This window comes from Pseudoliparis swirei, unplaced genomic scaffold, assembly GCF_029220125.1.
Source record: "Pseudoliparis swirei isolate HS2019 ecotype Mariana Trench unplaced genomic scaffold, NWPU_hadal_v1 hadal_26, whole genome shotgun sequence".
NCBI lineage: Eukaryota > Metazoa > Chordata > Actinopteri > Perciformes > Liparidae > Pseudoliparis > Pseudoliparis swirei.
In genome coordinates, this window is record NW_026613262.1 from 1,760,982 (window position 1) to 1,785,759 (window position 24,778).

The 24,778-nt window shown below is 45.1% G+C and overlaps 1 protein-coding gene and 1 long non-coding RNA gene across 7 annotated transcripts; both read left to right on the forward strand.

The window, feature by feature from the left end:
- The first annotated feature begins 330 nt into the window (after positions 1-330).
- Positions 331-15,790, forward strand: LOC130191096 (protein enabled homolog). Of its 6 annotated transcripts, XR_008831112.1 has the most exons (5): positions 331-1,185; positions 1,846-2,106; positions 2,485-2,721; positions 15,529-15,602; positions 15,721-15,790. XR_008831112.1 is itself a non-coding variant. In XM_056410768.1 (3 exons), exons 1-3 carry the CDS (start codon positions 1,594-1,596, stop codon positions 14,086-14,088), a joined length of 879 nt encoding a protein of 292 aa, XP_056266743.1. In that variant the 5' UTR covers positions 331-1,593; the 3' UTR covers positions 14,089-14,110. The 6 variants fall into 6 exon arrangements, 3 of the variants coding, with proteins under 3 accessions (XP_056266743.1, XP_056266744.1, XP_056266741.1); XR_008831111.1 differs by having other exon boundaries at positions 331-2,106; XM_056410768.1 differs by lacking the exons at positions 15,529-15,602; positions 15,721-15,790 and adding an exon at positions 14,086-14,110 and having other exon boundaries at positions 331-2,106; positions 2,485-2,847.
- A 7,816-nt stretch (positions 15,791-23,606) lies between these two features.
- On the forward strand, positions 23,607-24,778 carry LOC130191102 (uncharacterized). The gene is made up of 3 exons (XR_008831115.1): positions 23,607-23,830; positions 23,924-24,013; positions 24,115-24,778. It is a non-coding gene; the product is annotated as an uncharacterized LOC130191102 (long non-coding RNA).

A 24,778-nucleotide genomic window follows, 5' to 3' on the forward strand; every position in this document is an offset into this window, starting at 1 on the left:
TAAAACATAATTCCGGGATTTGCACACCCTGGGAGGGCCAACTCAAGGGAGAGTGTCTAGTGAAGGCCGAAACACTCGAGGAACTTGAGATCCACTACTGATGACGTGTTCCCTTTGGGAAGTCTGAAAAGAAACGGGTGGCTTTTAAATGAGTTTAGGTTAGATGTGATCAAACTTACAAAATTATTTTTCAAAAAATTAATAAAACAGAGGCTCAAGAGATGGATATGTATAGATATATATAGATCGATATATAGATATATATATATACATATATAGATATACATGGATAAAAACCAAGGTAGTGACGCAGTAAAATAAGCGGAGGCTTACCTGGTGAACGGGTTTAATTTCATGGTTTGTGTGATGGGATGTTAGGGTTGAAATTGAGGGCCGGTCTCAACTTTTTGTAAACCCTGAGAAGGAAACCTTAAAAAATCAAGCTTTGACCTGGGGCCCAGGCCGGGTCTTAGCCTGGGCTTCAGCAGGTTCTGATGGAGACAGGCAGGATCCGGGTTGGGTTTTAGTTCACTTAGTGGGGCTTGACGTATATAAGGATGGGAATAACACTTGGTTCTTTGAATCAACATAAACAAATTAAAAAAGGAATTAGGGGGTATCTCAGTAGATACGACCCATCCAGGATAGTTAAAGGATAGGAGCGGTACCGGACCTCGACCTATACCTGGACCGGATTCCGTTAAAGCACACATTCACGATCGGGGTAGTGGGTGAAAGATCTACCGGACGAGGCATGTCTAAATAATATTCGCTGGCCCGTGCAATTCCTTGGGTCTCTATTGACTTCGAAAGCCTTCGGGTGGACGGGGGGAGACTCATGAGTATTTTCTTCTCAGCTAACCCTAACCCTAACCCTTTCTCATCTTCTTCTCAGCTAACCCTTCTCAGCTAACCCTAACCTTCTTTCTCATCTAACCCCTAACCCTAACCCTCCCGACAGCACTATGACCAGAGCCGTTCCCGGGACAGACAGCGGGCACGCGCGGCCCCGCAAGGTCAAGCACCCCGTGGACACAACCGGAACACATCGCCTCGGTCGGAAAGCAGAGGTGAGCGGCGGAGATACGATGAAGACGCGAGACGCTACGGCAGAGAAGACGACGGACCCCGGCCACGACGTTCACCAGAGAGGAACGGAGATCGTAGACATCCGGAATTTCCGAGGTACTTTGAACACAACACTGACGTTGATAATAACAGGAGAGACGGAGGAAGAGCGGAAATACCGAGGGTCCATGAACGTGACACCCGAGTAGAGGAACGCAGACGAGCAGAGGAGGACATGTCAGATGACCCGGACTTCAGACAGAAGTGTCAGGTGGGCTACAGGATTATAAAGGCCAGCCACCACTACACCAACGTCACGGCAAGCAGACCTCCCATTACAATTCATAAAATGGGGCTCCATTTAGAGACATTAATAAAACCAGCTGTCCCAAATGACCACACACAGGGACTTATAGGGAGAAATGCACAAGAGTGGGTCAAAAAGACCATCAATATTCTTCAAGAACATTACGAGGACGTGATTGAACATGAGATCACCAGACTATTAGGATTCCCAGATGAAGAATGGAGGGCTCCTCTGGAGGTGGCGGCCAACTGGGCCAGAAAGAACATCAAGAGACTGCTAACAGGGACGATTCCTGGAGTGGTGAACGTCATCGAGGCCCGTATCGAGATGGAGAACCATCCAAGCAGATTCACAGAGCGGAGACCGGAGCAGACCCCATCCCAGCGGGTGCTTCCGGTCCTCCTCCTCCTTCTGCTTTTCCTCCTCTCCCTCCTCCTTCTCCTCCCCCTCCTCCTCCTCCTCTCCCACAGAGACCACGGGTTTCGGCAGCGGCCCAGCAGAGGACTCCACAGGGGAGTCGACCCAGCTTCATCCCTCCCCCAGAGTCCCAACTGAGGGCCCAGAGGCACACGGAGACCACAGCAGCCTTGGTGCATGAACAGCAGGGACGGGAACAGGCCCCTGACCTGCAGGACCTGGAGCAGGAGACGTCCAGTGATGAGGACCTGGTAGAGGAGAGTCCTCAGAATCTGGAGACATCCTCCAGCATTCCCCCTCTAGGGCCAACACCGGTAAGAGGCAACATTCCACTAATCTGCCTGGGGGAACCTGAAGCGGAAACACTGCCGCTGGCCACCACACCCACCCCCACCCCCCCTTCCACCACCCCCCCTACTACTCCACCCCGGGGTCCGACCCCCAGGGAGATCAGGCCTACACCACTGCCCCAGAGAGTTACACGCAGCAACAGATATGCACAGCTCTACTCCGGCAGCATTGTGGGGGCCTCTCAGGGAGAACTGACCACGTTGGGGGGGAATCAGAGACTGAAGGCGCCCGAGAGAGACCCTCTAAAAACACTCAATGAGTTCAACTTAGCCCCTAGGAAAGGGGGCCTTCATAGAGTAATGGTCCAAAGCACGCTACACCGTAATGTGTTGTTGCCGCAGGTCTCCCCTGCGAACACAGGTCCTTTCCCTCCGAAGAGACATCACAACAACGCCGGGCAGCCCAGGGACCTGCACCTGATTGGGAGCAAGGAGTGGCTGATCATGGGAGACTCCAACATCGGCAGGCTCCCGGCTCACAGGATGCTGAATCTGCAGCTGGACGCGTTTCCAGGAGCCACATTCCAGATGGCGGAGACCATCCTGAGGGGGACCCGGACCACGGACACAGTAAAAAAGGTCATTTTGTCATTTGGGCTCAACGATAAGGCCCTCAGGTCCATGGAGGCAACAACGGAACAGCTACTCAACATGCTGGTGAGAGCTAAAGAAGCATTCCCGAAGGCGCAGATCTTCATCCCACAGGTGAACTTTTCACGGGCTCTCCCCACGAAGGAGAAGCTGAGGTTAGCCCAAATTAACATGTTTATTAAGTCACTGGGTGAGTGCTTACCCATGCTTGATGAGTCTGAGTTCAAGACAGATTCAGATGATCTGCACTGGTCTAGGGAGACAGCAGCGAAATTGATGGACCACTGGATCCGTCATTTAAATTAGAGGTCCCCGCGAACTCACTACAGGCGGGGTCTAAAATGATAATTAACCTCACTAAAAAGTACATATTGACAGCGGACCAGACCACAATACTTATTAAAGGGTTGAACTTTATTCCTACAGTTTCCACCAACACGGAAATTCTAGAGCAGGCACAATTTGACCTGCAACAATATCACCGTAGACTAAAAATAGCGACACATTATGAACATGCCCCTGAAAAAGAACACTTACCCTTCGTTTATAAGTCTGCATGGGCTCCTCCACTGGCACACATGCCCGGAGAAATCCAAAACTTAATTAAGGCTGATATGTACACCTTCAAAACCCAGTTTAAGACACATATTGTGCCTTCAAATATCACCAAGGGTGAAAAAGTAGCATTACAGCAACTTAAAAACAATAAGGAAATTATTATTAAGCCAGCGGATAAAGGCAGTTCGATCGTGGTGATGGATAGAGAACAGTATCTGTGGGAGGGCTATAGACAGTTAAATGATAAAAAATATTACACTAAGTTAAGTAAACCCATCTATTTGGACACAGTGCCTTCAGTGTTGTTGGCCCCAGTTTAGGCATCATTATAAATAGGTCTTTAGTTTCTGGCATAGTCCCAGCTTTTTTTAGGCAGGCGGTCGTTCAGCCCCTCCTTAAAAAGCCAAATCTGGACCCCTCCCAACTAAAAAATTACCGACCCATCTCTAAGCTGCCTTTTATCTTGAAGGTATTGGAGAAAGTTGTGGCAAACCAGCTCACCACGTTTTTGACTAACCATAACATCTTAGACAAATTTCAGTCAGGTTTCCGCAAAAAACACTCCACCGAAACCGTCCTCCTCAGAGTCTCAAATGACATTATGATGTCCTCTGACCGCAATGCTCTGTTTTGGTCCTGTTGGACCTTAGCGCAGCATTTGACACGGTAGACCACCGTATCCTGCTAGACAGGCCCAGGGGGTGGGCATATCTGGGAGCGCCCTAAACTGGTTCGCCTCATACCTTAAAGAGAAGTTTCTCAGTGGGCCGCTGCATTAGGTCTGACCTTTTCCTCCCATGTGGTGTGCCACAGTTCCGTGCTGGCTCCAACTTTTCGCTCTATACATGCTCCCCCTGGGTGTCCTGATCAGCAAATTTAAGGACATTTCTTACCACTGTTATGCTGATGATATCCAGCTCCAGATTTCTTTCAAACCGGATAATTTGGAGAAACTCTGCATACTCCATGAGTGTCTATCTGCCATAGAGAGTTGGATGGCAAATAATTCCTCCAATTAAATGCAGCTAAAACTGAGGTGCTAATTATAGCTGCTGACCACATCGCGTCCAAAGTGGCACACCACATGGGGTCCCTTAAGGGAAATGTACGTACCCATCTGAGAAACCTTGGTGTAATATTTGATCAGTCGATGCTTTTAGAAAAACATGTCATATCCCTCACCCGCTCATGTTTCTTCCACCTAAGAAATATAGCAAAACTCAGGTCCATTATATCCCATGCGGAACTAGAAATGTCTGTACATGCCTTTATTTCATCCAGACTAGACTACTGTAACTCATTGTTCACTTGCCTCAATAAATCATTCGTCAATAAATTACAACTGGTCCAAAATGTCTGCCAGGCTGCTCACCAGGTCTAGGAGGTCTTGCCAAATCACCCCATCCTTGCGCACTGCACTGGCTTCCAGTGCATCTCAGGATTAATTTTAAAGTTTTAGTAGTCACCCACAGAGCCATCCACGGTCAAGCCCTGCTTATATCTGTGATCTCATTCAACCACACTCCTCTAGTCGGTCTCTGAGGTCATCCACCCAGGAACTTCTGCAGATACCCAGGACCAGACTTAAATCCAAAGGTGACCGAGCTTTGGGGCGGTAGCCCCAAGGCTCTGGAATGCTCTCCCCCTGGCCCTGAAATCATTGCCCTCCGAGAGCATGTTTAAAAGTAATTTAAAGACTCTTTTGTTCAGGCAGGCGTTTGGACATTTATAGACATTTTCAGCGTCTGGTCCTTTTAATTGTTGCTCCCTGTGCGTGTTCTATGTTCTGATTTTAAATCGTAAATGATCTGTTTGATGTTATTTTTATTATTTTATTTCATTATTTTATTATTTTTATCTTACCTATTTTAAGGATGTGAAGCACTTTGTACATTCGTGTTGTGAAGGGTGCTATACAAATAAAGATTTACTTACTTACTTACTTACTAGTAGACAAGATTATAGAATCACTATACGTCAAAAAATTTATTAACGCTAAGCAGAAGGCATATTTAAGGGGCAATTTGGTCCCCAGAGCTAGACTCTTTTACATGTTACCCAAAATCCACAAGGAACCAGCAAAATGGAGTAAACCATATGAAATCCCTCCAGGAAGGCCCATAGTCTCTGATTGCAGCAGTGAGACGTATCACACAGCCGAATACATAGATTTGTTCCTCAATCCGTTATCCACGATCCACGCCAGCTACATAAAGGACACGTATCATTTTGTGGACCTGATTAAAGGGCTTAGCATCCCGGTAGAGTCCATCCTCTTAACGATCGATATTGACAGTCTATACACTAATATCGATCTGGAGGAGGGGATGCAGGCGGTGAAAAATATATTTCAGAGGAACCCAGACAAACGGAGGCCGCAGAAAGAGCTGTTACAACTGTTGGAGGTCAACCTCACTAGAAATGACTTTCAATTCAACGAGGAGTGGTTCCTCCAGACCAAAGGAACAGCCATGGGTAAAAAGTTTGCTCCTGCATATGCTAACATCTTTATGGCAGAATGGGAGACTTCTGCTCTTAAAGCATGCACCAAGAGGCCCCTACACTATTATAGGTTTCTGGATGACATATGGGGGGTCTGGACGCATTCCAGGGAGGACTTCATCATCTTCCTGGCCACCCTCCATAACCACACTTTATCCATCAAAATAAAGTCAGTGGACAGCCTAACTGCAGTTGACTTTCTGGATACCACTACGTTTAAGGGAGATTCTTTCCCACAGACACATAAGTTGGACATCAAGGTGTTCTTTAAACCTACTGATACACATGCTCTGCTGTTCAAAACAAGCTTCCACCCAAAACACACGTATGCTGGACTTATCAAGTCACAACTGTTGAGGTTTCATAGAATATGCACAAGACAGGACGATTTTCTCATGGCTGTTAGACTGTTGTTTACAGCACTGTCCACCAGGGGGTACAGTAGGACCTTTTTGAGAAAATGCAGAAAGTCATTTCTTAGTGTGAAGCCGATTCTGGTCACTTCCAGTCTGCCTCTGATAACCACGTTTTCACCGTCTGCGAGGCACCTGGTTAATGAGGTGAGATGCAATTTTAAAACATACACTGAGGGGACAAATATATTACAAAACCACACCATTATTCCAGCATACAGGAGGAACAAAAATCTCAGAGACATTTTAATAAAGGCTAAAATCACACCACTTACACATAAAACATTTAGAATGGGCCAGTATTTTAAACATAAACACTGGTTTCGAAACAATAAAACACAGGAGATATTTCAAACACTAGCTAAAGGGGATATTAGGACAAAGAATTGCGTCTATCTCATTTATTGCAGTGTGTGTCCTCTACTGTATGTCGGGGAAACGGATAACACCATTGCCACCCGATTCTCCCAGCATAAACACAACATCCTTAAGGGGAAGAACACCGACACCAGACTAGTGCAGCACTTCATGGTACATGGGTGGGATGCGCTGCGGGTGTCGGTGATTGAGTGTAACCCCCATTGGTCCACTGGCCGGAGGAAGTTCTCGGAGAGACAGTGGATTAAGAGGCTGGATGCTAAGGATCCTGGGGGCCTGAATGAGAAATAGGATTGAGTGACTGGAGACCGGAGGAGGACCGTACATGGGGGTACCCACTGTGGAAGCACAGTGGGGACCCCACCCTCCCCCCGAACCTAACCCTTTTCAACATAAAGTAATATATACCTAACCTGTACTTTTACCCTAACCTTAACCACTCACCCTAAAACCTGATTTTAATTATTCCCCGTAATATTATAAAGTAAGGTACATCTAAACTTGACCTTAAAACCACTCTCCCTGTTAACATATAGTTATATACACTTAACCTGTACTTTTACCCTAACCTTAAACATTCACCCTAAATCTGTACTACTCCCTGTTACAACATAAAATAGGGTACACCTAAACTTAACCTTAAACCATTCTCCCTTTGAACAGACAGTTATATACACCTAACCCTGTACTTTTATCCTAACCTTTTCCACTCACCCTAACCTGTACTACTCCCTGTTACAACATATAGTAATGTACACTTAAACCTAAATCACTCCCCCTTTCAACTTAGGGTAACCTATACCCTTAAATGTACCTTTATCCTAACCTTTAGTTCGGCCTCCTGTCCTGTTACACTAGCCCCTTGAACACAGCTTGCCTTGGGCCTAAGCCTGACCTCAACCCGGACTTCAACTATTTCTCTTTAGGTACAGTCACTATCCCGGATAGAGGCCTTAACTTTAAGTCCGGAACTCAACCAATTTGAAAACCTTTCCCCGGGTTTTAAGATCTACCGGACGAGGCATACTAAGATACATGCGTCGGCCCGTGCATTCCTTGGATCTCCATTCAACTGCCGAGCCGTCGGGCGAACGCGGGGAGATTCATGAGTATATTCGTATTCCTAACCCTAAGACTGGATCAGGCCCAAATTTTAGAAAAACCTAGGAAGCTGGACCCGGGCCTAACCTTAAATCCGGGGATTTACCTTAAACTCCGAAACCTAACCCTATACGGGTACTGGGTATTCTAAACGTAACCACTCACCCTAAAAACTGATTCTAACCCTAAACTATAACCTAAAGATGATCATGGGGTGGGATGAGGATTATGATGGGGACTGTGATGAGGAAGTAGGATAATTGGATTGATTGCCAGGAGGGCGGACATTTTGTGGGCCAGGAGATACCAGAATCAAAATGGCGGCCGCTGATTTGAATAAACCACACCCAGTATGAGAAGTAATATATTGGATTCCCTTAAAGGGTTGCTTTGGGTTGGATAGAGTGTAAAGTACATCTCCCGGGGGGGGAGGTTAAAGGCCCCTTTCCCATGGTGGATGGAAGGAAAATAAAAAATTGTTTTTTAGAAAACCATGAGTAAACAGAGGGGTGCGGGGGATGGGGTGGGGGAGAATTTGGACAGATGAGTCTGCTCCTTCGTTGAAATTCTTCTTGGGTAAGTACATTGAGTATGGTGAGGGTCGGTTGTTAGATGGTTAGGTATAGGTTTTTGTGATGTTATGGTACGGATTTTTATGGTATTGGTATTTTTGATGGGGGACCCTGAAGTTAGAGGGTTTCTTTTACAAGTTATATAGGTAAACCAGTCTTGGGGTTGTGCGTTGTATGGGACACAAGTACTGGTTTAATAAAAGAGGTTAAAGGGGAGAATGTTTATAGGTCAGTTTATCTTTTTAGTGGATGGGTGTAGATGGTTTGAGACGGGTTTAGGAGGTTTTTGGTTTTTTAATAGGAATGGGGGAGTGAACATAAGGGATTGATGGGCTTAAATGTGTATTGGTTGAAATTTGAGCAATTTCAAGCAGAATACCTTAGATAGGATGATCTGTACAAACTAGGGTATGACGTCAAAAAAACATTTTATTCAGTGACCCGTTCAGACTTTTCATTGGATAAACATAATTCCAGGACTTGTACACCCTGGGAGGGCCAACTCAAGGGAGAGTGTCTAGTGAAGGCCGAAACACTCGAGGAACTTGAGATCCACTACTGAGGACTTGTTCCCTCTGGGAAGTCTGAAAAGAAACGGGTGGCTTTTAAATTAGTTTAGGTTGGACATGATCAAAATTTAAAAAGGACTTTCAAAAAATTACTAAAATAGAGGCTCAAGAGATGGATATGTATAGATATATATATATACATATATAGATATGCATGGATAAAAACCAATACAGTGACGCAGTAAAATAATTGGAGGCTTACCTGCTGGAGGGGTTGGAATTCAAGGCTGTTGGGTTGTGGTTAGGAAAACAGGTGACGGCGGCGCGCGGGTCACAGGTGGGGTTTGAACCCCGAGGTTTTTGAAGGTTATGGTGTAGGATTTCATGATTTGCGTGGTAGGATGTTAGGGTTGAAATTGAGGGCCGGTCTCAATGTTTGTATGTACCGGACCTCGACCTATACCTGGACCGGATTCCGTTAAAGCACACATTCACGATCGGGGTAGTGGGTGAAAGATCTACCGGACGAGGCATGTCTAAATAATATTCGCTGGCCCGTGCAATTCCTTGGGTCTCTATTGACCTCGAAAGCCTTCGGGTGGGCGGGGGGAGACTCATGAGTAGTTCTTTCTCATCTCGGAGGGCCGGTCTCAATGTTTGTATGTACCGGACCTCGACCTGGACCGGATTCCGTTAAAGCACGCATTCACGATCGGGGTAGTGGGTGAAAGATCTACCGGACGAGGCATGTCTAAATAATATTCGCTGGTCTGCAATTCCTTGGGTCTCTATTGACCTCGAAAGCCTTCGGGTGGACGGGGGGAGACTCATGAGTAGTTCTTTCTCATCTCGCGGGTTGTTTCTGTCCCTCTGTTTAGTGGAGGGGAGGGTAAACCAACCATAGGATTAGGACCTGATCGGCCCAAATCCTGGAAAAACTTAAAACCTGACCCGGGCCTAACCTTAAAATCCTGGGGTTGACCTTGAAATTCTAAGACCTAAAACGTAACCCTAAACTGGTACTGGTGTCCCAAACTTAACCGCGTATCTAAGGCCCATCGTTAGGGTTTCTAAAGGCGGACATTTTGTAGGCCAGGGGATACTAGAATCAAAATAGCAGCCGCTGATTTGGGTTCAGACTTTTCATTGGATAAACATAATCCCAGGACTTGTACACCCTGGGAGGGCCAACTCAAGGGAGAGTGTCTAGTGAAGGCCGAAACACTCGAGGAACTTGAGATCCACTACTGATGACTTGTTCCCTTTGGAAAGTCTGAAAAGAAACGAGTGGCTTTTAAATTAGTTTAGGTTAGATGTGATCAAACTTACAAAATTATTTTTCAAAAAATTAATAAAACAGAGGCTCAAGAGATGGATATGTATAGATATATATATATATATATATAGATATACATGGATAAAAACCAAGGTAGGGACGCAGTAAAATGGGTTTGAATCCCGAGGTTTTTGAATTTTATGGTTTGGATTTCATGATTTGCGTGATGGGATGTTAGGGTTGAAATTGAGGGCCGGTCTCAACTTTTTGTAAACCCTGAGAAGGAAACCTTAAAAAATCAAGCTTTGACCTGTGGCCCAGGCCGCGTCTTAGCCTGGGCTTCAGCTGGTCTTTGTGGAATACAGCCACTATCCGGTATGGGGGCGTTGGGTTTGGTTAGACAAACCTGGGGAATTTTTTTGACCAAAAATTCATTCTTGAATAGGGGCTAAAGAGAGAGCGGGGCTTTTTCTTTTGGGTTTAAATTCTGCCCCATCTAGGACTGGAGACAGGCAGGATCCGGGTTGGGTTTTAGTTCACTTAGTGGGGCTTGACGTATATAAGGATGGGAATAACACTTGGTTCTTTGAATCAACATAAACAAATTAAAAAAGGAATTAGGGGGTATCTCAGTAGATACGACCCATCCAGGATAGTTAAATGATAGGATTTTATGGTTTGAATTCCAGGATTTGCGTGATGGGATGTTAGGGTTGAGATTGAGGGCCGGTCTCAACTGTTGGTACCGGACCTCGACCCATACCTGGACCGGATTCCGTTAAAGCACACATTCACGATCGGGGTAGTGGGTGAAAGATCTACCGGACGAGGCATGTCTAAATAATATTCGCTGGCCCGTGCCTTTCCTTGGGTCTCTATTGACTTCGAAAACCTTCGGGTGGACGGGGGGAGATTCATGAGTACTTTCTTCTCGTCTGATTTTCAACACTTTCTGACTGTCGTTTTTTCACTCTGGTTCTTCCAGGGTCTGGGGCGCTCAGTTTTACCCAGAAAGGGGGGGGGGGACATGGGGGGACAAATTTGGACATTATCGGTCTTTTTTTGGGACTTTTTTCTCAAATCACCACAAAGTCCAGGAGGGTCTTGGGGGGTTCTGGAAAACCCTGAGTAGCATGTCAGAACATGGGGGAAATGGGATTTTTTTGGAACTCGGCTGGGGGGGGCGCCTGGACCCCCTGAGCATGAATATGGGGGTCTTAACCCGTTTGGACCTTGCTACCGGAAGTTAGCTTTCCCGGGGGCCTACAGACTTGTGCTTCGTGGATCCTGTCCGGGGCCTCCGGGGCAACTCGACGTATGAGTTTCGGGCAGTTTGGAGCTTTATTTGGGGGTGAAATGGGGGTCCAAATATGACTTTTTCCGTTTTTTTGAGCCCATCTGATGCAGAGGTTCTAGGGGCTACAGCATCGTGTCATACATGTTTGAGACCGGACGGCCACTGGCTATCACCCCATGAAGAGAGCGAAACTCTGGGACCTTGGTGGCGCTAGAGAGCCGCGTTCAAACGCCTATTCCGGGGTGATCCCTGGGGGGTACCAAGACCAAAGAGCCATATTCGGGACCGGGTCGACCTGGGCTATCACCCCAAAAAGAGATCCTGACTCTGGGACCTTTATTTAGAATTTACCACTTGGTACATCTTCTTAAGGGGGTACCTGGAAAAGAACCACATATTCGGGATGGGGTGCCTCTGGGCCAGCACCCCAAAAAGAGACCCAGACTCTGGGACCTTTATTCAGAATTTGCCCTTTATCTCGAACGGGCCCCTATTTAAAAAAGATTTGACCCATGGGTCATGAGCGCCTATTCCCCTAGAACATGTATACCAAATTTCAGACCGATTGGACTTTCCCCGAAGGAGTTACAGCACAAGTACCGCCTTTTCATACCTATGTGGCGCTAGAGAGCCCACCTATTGCGGGGTCATTCCTGGGGGCTACGGAGACCACAAGGACATATTCGGGACTCATGGACCGGGCTATCGCCCCAGACTCGGGGACCTTTATTCAGAATTTGCCCTGTATCTCGAACGGGCCCCTGTTTAAAAAATATTTGACCCATGGGTCATGAGGACCGACCCACCGGGACCATGCACAGCAAATTGCAGCCCCATCGGACCTTCCCCGGAGGAGTTACAGCACAAGTACCGTATTATTATACCTTGGGGGTGCCAAATAGCAGCGTTCAAACGCCCTTTTCGGGTGATCCCTGGGGGGTACCTGGGAAAGAACCACATATTCGGGATGGGGCGCCTCTGGGCCAGCACCCCAAAAAGAGACCCAGACTCGGGGACCTTTATTCAGAATTTGCCCTGTATCTCGAACGGGCCCCTGTTTAAAAAATATTTGACCCATGGGTCATGAGGACCTACCCACCGGGACCATGCACAGCAAATTTCAGCCCCATCGGACCTTCCCCGGAGGAGTTACAGCACAAGTACCGTATTTTTATACCTTGGGGGTGCCAAATAGCAGCGTTCAAACGCCCTTTTCGGGATGATCCCTGGGGGGTACCTGGGAAAGAACCACATATTCAGGACTGGGCGGAACTGGGCTATCACCCCAAAAAGAGACCCAGACTCTGGGACCTTTATTTCGAATTCGCCTGTTTCGGGGTGATCCCTGGGGGGTACCTGGAAATGGACCACATATTCGGGATGGGGCGCCTCTGGGCCAGCACCCCAAAAAGAGACCCAGACTCGGGGACCTTTATTCAGAATTTGCCCTGTATCTCGAACGGGCCCCTGTTTAAAAAATATTTGACCCATGGGTCATGAGGACCGACCCACCGGGACCATGTACAGCAAATTTCAGCCCCATCGGACCTTCCCCGGAGGAGTTACAGCACAAGTACCGTCTTCCACCCCTTAGTGGCGACAGAGAGCCGCTTTCAAACGCCGTTTTCGGGTGATCCTGGGGCTACCTGAAGTGAACTACATATTTGGGACCGGTGGGACCTGTGCTTTCACCCCAAAAAGAGACCGAATCTCTGGGACCTTTATTTCGAAATTACCCCATTTTAAAAAATCAGTCACCCATGGGTCATGAGCGTCTAGCCACCCGGACCATGCATACCAAATTTGGGGTCAATCGGACGTTTCCTCCGGGAGTTATAGCCTTATAAAGGTCTGTCACACGAGGGCGACAGAGAGCCGCATTCAAACGCCCTTTTCGGGTGATCCTGGGGCTACCTGGAAAACAACCACATATTCGGACCGGGTGGTCAAGGGCTTTCACCCCAAAAGAGACCCAGAATCTGGTAACTTTATTTCAAATTGCCTGTTGCGGGTCATCCTGGGGTACCGGGACCAGAACCACATATTCGGGACCGGGGACCAGGGCTATCACCCCAAAAGAGAGCTAAGCCTGACATGTTGGATCAAAAGTCACCCTTATGTCAGTCGAATGAGTGCTGTCTGGAAATACAATGTCACTGCGGTGACATTGCGCCATCTACTCATTCAACTCCTTCCAATTGGTTGATAAAAAAGCCTGTCTGGCCCTTCCCCCCCTTGGATCTCCATTCAACTGCCGAGCCGGGGCTAACGCTGGAGATTCATGAGTATATTCATGTACCTAACCCTAACCCTTAGGGTTTTATTTATTACTATTATAGATAAATATACCAGTATCGTATTTATGGTATACTGTTTTTATGGTATTGTATCAGTATCATGATATTTATGGCAGGTATGGTATAGAAGATCGTGACAACCAGGTAGAGGCAGAACATACTCGAGGAACAGACTCGAGAAACAGACTCGAGAAACAGACTCGAGAAACAGACTCGAGAAACAGACTCAAGGAACAGACTTGAAGACTTGTTCACGCCAGGACCTATAGATTATCATCCAACATCGATGTTCGTGGAAGAGTCACCAGCACCCCCCCCCACCCCCCCCCCCGCCTATCCTTCTCACCTTTTTCACCCCTGACCCGTTTTCATGCCTGCCAAGTACAGTAACTTTAACTCTCACCCTGACCCCAACCCTGACCTCAACCAATTTGCAAACCCATTTCCAGTAAGAGGAAAGAATCCCCCATCCCGTTGAAGATCTACCGACGAGGCAGACTAAGTGACAATCGTCGGCCAGTGCACCTCCTTGGATTTCCATTCAACTGCCAAGCCGTCGGGCGAACGCGGGGAGATTCATGAGTACGTTTGATATCCTAACCCTAACCTCCTAACCCTGGACCGAAAAACAAATTCAGAATTGTTTTTGGAATCATGATTTAAATCATGTTTTATTAACGATTCCCAAATTATTTTCTCTATTTCTCCTTATTACAGGATACCTGTTTAAAAAAAAAAAAAAAGTAAGCATGTCTATTGCTGTTACAACACGCAGGCAATACGACATATGAAATAATAATGAATACGACTTGAAGACACTTTTTCAGATTAATAAAAGCATTCTAGGAAAGCGAAAACAATCGATAACTATACGTTGATTAGAAACATATTTGTATAACGTCAAAAACAAACCTAATGCAAATTACATATTAGTTTGGGGATATATGGTCGCTGAAACACTTGCTCCAGGTGAGTAATAGGCATTTTGTAATTGGCTGGGACGATGTGGTGACTCACTATTCTTTCCCAGCCACAGACTGGTTTACAGCGCATCCCACACTGGTGCAACGTTTCCCCCACCTTACAATCCAATCCTAAAGCCCAGAGAGAAATGCTGTTCCTCCTGAAGGTGGAAGGGTTCTGACCACCAGGCAAATGCTCAGATGTCTCTCTTGAACATTGAAGGCTGAATGTTTGGACATCTCTGCAGAAGGTTGCCAAGGATGGATCAGGCATGCTAAAAAGATTAGTTCCCTGGTGTATTGCAAGAGAGGACATACAGTAGTGATGTAACTGAGCGCTTGTTGCCACCTGCATAAAACAGAAGCTATAATCTACACTTAAAGAGAATATGGAGTGTGCTGTATTGCATTATTGGACTTGCTATTAAAATCCAGTTTGTGCACTTGGATGTACTTTACTTTGGGAGACACATTAGCCTACTTTTGATTATGATGAACTTTTGGTGAACTGTTGTGTTGAGCTGCATGTTGGTAAAGAGAACTGTGTGAATAGTTTTTAAAAGACAAACAACTATAATGGTTGTCCTTCTAAAATGATTGGTGGAATGAATGAATGTCATAAGGTCCAGCTGTTGTTTCCATCTCGGATTATTAGCCACACCTTGAAAGGTGGATGTGGAAGATTTCCCAATATTTTTAATTTCCCAACAATGCTGTTTGCTAATGAGATGTCATCCGGTCCTGAGACTGTATATAAGAACGGGCCAACATCCAGACCAACACAAACCTCCTCCACCATCTGCAAGACAGTCTGCTGAAGTTGTGAAGAATTGAAAGTAATATTACAAATCTTATGTTTCTCTGTGAGTGTGCTGCTATTTTGTAAAAGCTGTTGATCTGAGTAATGTTCTATTATTTCCCTTCTAACAGGAGAGATCACTGTAACCATGCTGAAAGAAGTATTTGTGCTTGGATGCCTCCTGAGCCTCGCTCTGGCTCAGCCTGTAAGTGAGACATCTCATTTTCAATATCAATACCACTGCTCTTATAGGATGACACGATGCATAGTATTGTGGCAGTGATTACTGTGAAGGGAATATCAAACATCTGTGTTTCATACAGGTGGACATGGAGCTCAGACGAATTGCTCGGTCTAGCTCTGGGTCTAACTCTGGCTCGGATTCCAATGAGGCGAGTGCTTTCTCTATCCTCAAATATTAAACATTCAACACTAGTGAATGTAAATTACTGTACAATTCTTAGAAAGTCCTCTCCTGTTTTTTGACAATGAATCATTTTGATTTTCTTGAAGGTTTCAACCACCATGACGCCCACCGTGACCACCCAGTCTATGGCGACTACCCTGTCTACAGCGTCAATGCAGCCCATCGCCATCCCACAATGGTTCCAGGCCCTTCTTGCCCTCCTGAGACCAACATAACCATCTACAGCTACTCCGGTCTAAATCTGTTGAGGTCATTTCGACATGTGGATCAAAATGACTTAATTCCATGTGGTGTCTACCAAATAAACTTCATAAATGGAAAACCTGGACCAAATATGTTTGTTCTTCTTATAATCGACATGACACTGTGGAGAAAGCTGTTCCCACTTTAGCCCCAATGCACCCAATTGGGTCCGTTTATGATATTGTGTTATAAACTGTCTAGAACATTATAATAAACATGAGCGAATATATTGATGTTGTACATCAAATTAGAAATGACAACTTGGGCTACAACTATCAGTGAGCCGTTTCAACACAACTCAAAGGGGGAGAAAAGGGAAGAAACCTTGAGGAGAGAACAGAGGAGGATCCCTCTCCAGGATGGACAGAACAATAGATGTCATGTGACCAGAAGGACAGATTTAGAGTTTAAATACATTCAATGAATGTGACAGAGTGTATGAATAGTTCATAGTAGGCATATTCCACGATGGAGACCTCCACGATCCATCAGGCAGATGGCGGTGGGGAGGAGGAGTGGGCGGAGTCTCAACAGCGGGCGGAGTCTCAACAGGACAGTGGCGTAGTCAGGAGCAGGAATTCCACGACCCAGACCTCGATGATCCATCAGCAGATAGGATCTATGCCGTCTCATAGGGTCCGGTGACCCCATGAGACGTGAAGTCACAAGGACTCCGGGGAGAAAGCAGAGTTAGTAACGTGTGATTGAGAGATGAAAATTCATCCTTAAGGAGAGAAAAAAGAGGAGATAGGTACTCAGTGCATCCTAAAACGTCCCCCGGCAGCTATAAGCCTATAGCAGCATCTCAAGGGGCTGGACCAGGTGAACCTGATTCAGCCCTAACTATAAGCTCTGTCAAAGAGGAAAGTCTTCAGTCTACATGAGGGGGCGGAGTCTGCCTCCAGGACTGAAGGTGAAGCTGGTTCCATAAAAGAGGAGGAGCTTGATAACTGAAGGCTCTGGCTCCCATTCTACTTTTTAAGACTCTACAAGTAGTCCCGCATTTAGTGAGCGCAGCTCTCTAGTGGGGCAATATGGTACTACAAGCTCTCTAGTGGGGTAATATGGTAATACAAGCTCTCTAGTGGGGTAACATGGTACCACAAGCCTCTAGTGGGGTAATATGGTACTACCAGCCTCTAGTGGTGTAATATGGTACCACAAGCTCTAGTGGGGCAACATGGTACCACAAGCCTCTAGTGGGCAACATGGCACTACAAGCCTCTAGTGGGGCAATATGGCACTACAAGCCTCTAGTGGGGTAATATGGTACTACAGGGCTCTAGTGGGGTAATATGGTACTACAAGCCTCTAGTGGGGTAATATGGCACTACAGGCCTCTAGTGGGGCAATATGGTACCACAAGCCTCTAGTGGGGTAACATGGTACTACAAGCCTCTAGTGGGGCAACATGGCACTACAAGCCTCTAGTGGGCAACATGGTACCAAGCCTCTAGTGGGGTAACATGGTACTACAAGCCTCTAGTGGTGTAACATGGTACTACAAGCTCTAGTGGGGTAACATGGTACTACAAGCCTCTAGTGGGGCAATATGGTACCACAAGCCTCTAGTGGGGTAACATGGTACCACAAGCCTCTAGTGGGGTAACATGGTACTACAAGCTCTCTAGTGGGGTAACATGGTAATACAAGCCTTCAGTGGCTGCCCGACATGATTGACGTTGGGCAGAGTTGTTGGCACTCAGACTTTGGCATTAAACTGTCAGAATGACAACATCGTGGAAGCTGATGGCTCTGCAAATGTAATTGGATCGATTTGAAATCCTATTGGCAAACGGGAGGAAAATGGAGGAATAGTGGGTGCAAAATTGACATGCAGCTACTGGAAGACCAAACAATCCCAATCTTATCTGCTTTGGCTCCTCTACAGGACGGGCCTTGGCCAAGGCCGTGACTGGAACAACAACTCTCAAGATCACTGGAAGCGAGACTCTCTCATTCCTTCCCCTATCCACAGACACCTGTGGTTGTTTTCTCCCAGGACCCTTCAAGGCCATCTCCATGGCAACGACCATCTTGTGGACTGAGAACTTTGTCTGTTGTGACTGGGGAGGACGATACATCAGGCCACTTACACACACAACCATCACACTGAAATGCACTCACTACCCTCCCCCATCCCACGCCGCCTGCTTTGCCCCCAGGGTGACAGGACGGGTCTGCATCCGGCGCCGTGGGCGAAGGACCGGCTGGCTGCTTGTCGGTACTGGTTACCTTCTGCCCTCAATGACGGGCTATCGCCCAGTCTTTGGATTACCTCCTCCCCTTCCTACCTGCAAGTCATGTCTAAGATGTATGTGCTTATGTGCAATGGTGTTTTTGTTTCTCCTGCTCCCACACTGTACCTCTAGGGGCATAGTCGGGGTGGCTTTTTTTTTCTCGCCTCTTCCCTCATGTTATGCTGTCATCTTTCATCCACCCTTTCCTAGATGGCGCCATGGACGGCGCCGGTGTCTTGGTGCGATTCTTGCACCTTCCGCCAAAAAAGTTCCTCGTTTGTGAAAACATTCTTTGGCAATAAACCTGTTTCTGATTCTGATTCTGATTCTGATTCTGACATGGTACTACAAGCCTCTAGTGGTGTAATATGGTACTACAAGCTCTCTAGTGGGGTAACATGGTACTACAAGCCTCTAGTGGGGCAATATGGCACTACAAGCTCTCTAGTGGGGTAACATGGTACTACAAGCCTCTAGTGGGCAACATGGTACTACAAGCCCTCTAGTGGGGCAACATGGTACCACAAGCCTCTAGTGGGGCAACATGGTACTACAAGCCCTCTAGTGGGGCAACATGGTACTACAAGCCTCTAGTGGGGTAACATGGTACTACAAGCCCTAGTGGGGTAACATGGTACCACAAGCCTCTAGTGGGGCAACATGGTACTACAAGCCCTCTAGTGGGCAATATGGTACCACAAGCCTCTAGTGGGGTAATATGGTACTACAAGCCTCTAGTGGGGTAATATGGTACTACAAGCCTCTAGTGGGGTAATATGGTACTACAAGCTCCTCTAGATATGATGAGCATCACCAAGTTCAAGGCTGGAGCATCACCAATCAAGGCTTTGTATGTTAAGAGAAGAATTTTAAAAGTGATTCTTGATTTTACTGGGAGCCAGTGCAGAGCAGCTAGTGCAGGAGTGATGTGATCTCTGTTCTTAGTTTTAGTGAGAACACGAGCTGCAGCATTCTGGATCAAGATATGAGCCAAAGGACACAGAAATAATATTCGCTTCATAGCTTTACAGCCAGCAAATTCAAGTTACTTTTGTTCTTGAGAAGAGGAACCAACGTTTCTCTCCCCTGCATTCCAGCTGGCATGGCTTCAGTGTGTGTGTGTGTGTCCCTTTTAAAACCAGGCGGACTTTTGGGAAGCGTCATAGTCAGCTGTCAGGAAGTTTAATTTCAGTGAATCGATTTCACATTTAAAAATGGCGGCCTTTCTGTCTCCTATTGGCTCACAGTGTTGTCAATCTTGTCTTTCTTATCTGGGTGATTTTAGGCCTTTGCTCTGCATCCATCCAGGAGATATTCGTCCTGAAAGTGATTTTTTTTCTAATCGAACCTGAAACTTCTATTTTCATAGAATTTTCATCTTTATTTACTCTTAACCAGTAACATATGTACTAATATTTACACATCTGAACAAAAGCTCACATCTGTTGCCTTTATTATAATACCAACATTATTCAAATAGCTGTTGTGGATGTAGAGCTTCACCCTTTTTAGTTTGGGTATGTCGTTTCGAGCAGAAACCTGAACAATTGTGTGGGGCCTTAAAAGGAAAAATATGAATAATCGTCATTATTATAATTAGCATTATTATCATCTATCTTCCTGAGACCAACAGAAACTTCTCCCGTGTACCAAGCGTGAAGGAGAACTACAGATGCTGACGCACTAAATCAGTTTGTTCGTCGTTGGCTGTTGTAGAAATCTGGCGATGCCGTGCAACCCAGGCGACAACCTCTGGGTCTGAAAGCCGGGACCAATGCAGAAGTGCCATAACATTGCATTCTTGCAAATGGCCATTAGGGAGAATACTTTTCTGATTAGATAAATGAAGTCTAATTGACTGCTTGCTACCTGTCAATTACCCAGAGTCTTGATGATGGCTTCACTCCTCCACATATGTGCTGTGGTCGAAAAGTATTATTTTGCTTTTGGAAGGTTCCTATCTGAGTGAAATGAACCCAGAGTATCCAAATGGCCGCCATGATAAGAGCGGTTCTAGTTCTTTAAGTGCGAGGGAAAGGTGCTTCAATGCTTCGTCTCTTAGCTCCTTTAGCATAGGACACATTGGACCTTCCTTTCCCAAAGCAAGTAAGATAACGCCGACAATTCCTCACGGCGACAACATTTAATGTGACACACCATTCGGCCATCCATTTCACAAATGATGCTTATCTCGTTAACAATTACTTTCATACATAAACTAATGGGATTCATGTTGATGAATAGACATTAAAAACCCTGTTGTCACATGTCATACATATGTATTTACTTTGAACGTGTAACAAAAAGTTAAACAACAAACTGTCAACCAACAAATTCTAATACATTTAGTTGTCGTCCTTTCTCCTCGATGGCTAAACCACGCCAGTGACGCTATAATAATGTAGCTAATTAAAAATGTGTCAGATTCTCCGAGTAGTTGTCTTTTCCTAACTTAATAATAATAATAATAATCTTTTTTTTTTTATAGCGCTTCTCAAGACACCCAAAGTCGCTTTACAGTCCAGAGTCCAGTCGTCACACACACACATACCGTGTGTGACTGTGTGTCATGAATTCATATTTTTCCTCGATCCAAAGATGCTTTTCATCGAGGTCAAAGAAAAGTGGTCAGGAATGGATGTTGAGGAGGTAACATTCGGAATCCTGAATGCAGTCATGGTCACTTCTTTTCCCAGGTAAAAAACAAAATGGTGAAGGCCAAATGCCAAACCCAAGGCCTCAAAACCGCATTGCAAAAAAGCAATGGGCGATGTCACAACGACAACATCCACTTCTTACATACACCTATGGATGAAGAGGTAACACACACATTACTCAGGTGGTTATTGCTAAAGAGAACAAAGGGTTACCCTAATATAACTCCCTAATCCCTCGTGGAATATGCCTCTTAACTACGCCATGGCCTGGTGAGACTCCGCCCACTCCTCCTCTTTACCTCCATCTGATGGATGGCGGAGGTCTGGATCCTGGAGGTCTGGATGGTGGAGGTCTGGATGGTGGAATATGCCGATTACCAACTCTTCATCCACTCATCTTCATTGTGTTGTTCCTGTGTTTTAATTAGTGTGTAATGATTCCTTCTGGTCACATGACATCTATTGTTCTCTGATCCTCCTCTGTTCTCTCCTCGAGGTTTCTCACCTTTACCCTGAAGAGTTGATTGGGAGTTGTTCCTGATCCCATGTGAGGTCAAAGGTCAAAGGTCAGGGATGTCTATGTACAGATTGTAAAGCACGAGACACATTTGTAATTTGTGAAATGGGCGTACAAATAAACTGACTTGAATTGCATGAATCCTTTTTACTTGTATGTCTCCTGAGCCTCGCTGGAGGCTGTAAGGGTGGCGTCTCATAGTCAAGAACAATACCACTGCTATCAAACATGTGTGTTTTCTACAAGGGCAATTACAAACTGCATTTTACCATCTGATACGTTCATACAGTGTGACAAGAAAAACACTTTTTGAATATTGTGAAACATGTTAGCATTTGAAAGTGGTTGGTAAATCATAGCTCGAGAGGACACACGTCTGCATGACACATTATGTTTTCAGTTTACTACACACACACACACACACACTGACTGTCTGCCAGCTCTTTCAAAATGAGACCTGTAACATGAAGTGGTCAAGAACCTGAAGTTACTCAAGCACTAGACTCAACGATCTACTGCTTTAATACAAATAAAAGCCATTAAGAGGTTTACAATACACAACCAATTTCTTCTGGGTCTTTATTTTCTGAGATATTCTGAAAAACTAGTTGTAAATAAACACATTAAATACCCTGTGGTATAGTTTTAGTGTGAATAATATCACAATAATATCTTAATTTACAACCCCTGGATGTGTTTGGTATTCTGTGGACGACACTCTGTTCCCATGGAGCTGTAACAACAGCGCCACCCAGCAGCCGGGACCGCTGGTTGCACCCAGTCGGCTTCAGGCAGCGAGGCACATTCACCCCACTGCAGGAAGCCACATATATATAAATTTATTTCACATGTTGTGCGTTGTCAAATTAACGACTACGGTTTGTGTCGGACATTGTGAGATTTAAACCTTGAGATATAATGTGCTCTAAATATCTCTGCTGAAATAAAAAGGAAAGTTAGAGAAAGTTACATTTTAGTTGTAAAAGAGAGAGAGAGACAGGCAATGTGCATTGTTTTCAATGTGAGAAAACAGTAAGTTATTAAAATGCTTCTAACAGATTTATATTAGTATTGATTGAGTCACACCAACTGGAACATTCACGGTGTCTTTGGTATCTCCTCAAACAATATTTTTATTCTAGTTCAGTTAGTTTGTGCAAGGCATGGCTGCGCATAATGACCTTAAAGATCATAAAATCCCAGATGTATGCTAACATTGTGTGACTCCTGCATTGATAAATATCTATATGTCAGGAATCCACACATCATAAAAAAAGTTGAACCTTATTCATTTTGCTTTTGTCCCTGAGAGCAAATGTCTCTGTAACAATATATTCTGTATGTTATATTCTGAAGATGTCAAAGTCACATTTTATGAGTGAATTTCACAAAAGAAAAAATAAATATTTATATTCCAAAATAACATGTATATAGATATAGATATGTTTGTGATTTACAATGTTACTTTTTAGTTTCTGTGCTCCCTTATTCAGCTTGTATTTTATAGGTCTTTTTTTAAAAATGTTCCACATGTAGCTTAATAAGAAAAGCTCGAAGAGTTTATTCAACTTCTGTTAATTTCAGTGGTATTTTAATAGCAGTGTTGGTCTTTTTATTTGTGCACCTTGTTGTTAAATAAAACTTTTTTAAATGTCTAGATAGTCAGAGATATACTCTCTGGATGACACTTGCAGTAGGCCTTAAAATGTCATAAGTTAATGAAGAGTTCCACAGTGAGTAAACTAGATGATGACAGTATTTGGAAAAGGATTGAGCAAGTATTGTTTTGCAGAGGGAAATATAGCTGTAAGCAACAGAAATAAATCACTGTTTCAACAACATATCAATCTTATTCGACTTTAAAAGCAAAACCTATGAAATTATTTTCCAAATATAATTCAACTGTTTCCTTTAAACAAAACCAGCTGTACACATTGAGCTTAGTGATTAACTTGGCCCAGCATGTGTCAGAACGTACTTTAAGTCCATGAGGATTATCAACAGGATGTGGACTTGTTACACAAACACAGTCTACTCAGCTAATGAAATTGTGTTCACGCCTATTTCGGTTTAGTGTCGGAAGGCTGCAACACACTGACCACATCCGACATGAAGTAACGCACCTTAAAGTGCGAGCGCATTGTGAGCACGCCGAGGCTGTTTAAAAGCTAATGGGGTTTCCTGAAGGAGCCAGCTTGAAGGCAGCAACCAAAGGGTTAATATTGTATTCATTATTTAGCTTTACTTTGGCGCACTGGCAGCTCCAACGACCAAGGGATTTGAATTACGGTTCGCGAGATGAAGTTTTTTCTGCTGATGATTTTCTCCTTGATCCATTGCCCTCTGGCTGTAAGTACCAACATATTCTTTCCTTGCCACAGTCCTCATGGTTTTCAGCCAATACAGGAAACAAAACCGTTTTGAATGTAATGTTTTTGGCAGAATTGTGATCACAGCAGCAGTGAGTCAGACAGTAATGAGGTCAGAATGAATCCTCATCACAGCAGCAGCAGTGAGTCTGACAGTGATGAGGTAAGAATCCTGTGAATCCTAACGTGTCAGTTATAGAGAAATCATATCAAAACAACCTTTTCAGTTTAATGATTTACTGTGAATATATCTTCTTGCTGCAGAATGGAAATGGCCATCCGTTTCCTCACTGGCCTTCTTTACCTTTCTGGCCATTTCCGGGTCTGTGGCCGCAGCCACCACCCCCAACCCCAGCACCATCCACAACACTAAAACCAACCACCACCCAAGATCCCCCTCCGACTCCAACGGCTGCTGCTACCACCGAGAGCTCCCGAGGAGACAACAACGTGGCGCTCTGAGAGCAGCATGAGCAGCCTGGCTTCCTGGGCCAACAGCAGATGTATGTTCTGCTCATATTGTGTGTGTGTTGTGTTTCATCGTGTTGGAGTAGCAGCCATCTTTGAATCGAGCCTATTAATTAATCCTCAACCAAAATTACACTACACCTCATTTGAAAGCCTTGTTCTTAGTCTTTCACATCCAACCTGGAAAACACTACAGCCAATTCGATTTGTGATTCTGTACCGGCCACCAGGTCCATATTCAGAGTTTATATCTGAATTCTCAGAATTTATATCAAGTTTGGTTCTTAAAACCGATAAAGTTATTATTGTTGGAGATTTTAATATCCATGTGGATGTTGATAATGATTGCCTTAGTGCTGCATTCATCTCCTTGTTGGACTCGATTGGCTTCTGTCAGAGAGTACAGAAACCCACTCACAGCTTTGGCCACACGCTTGATCTTGTTCTTACTTATGGCGTT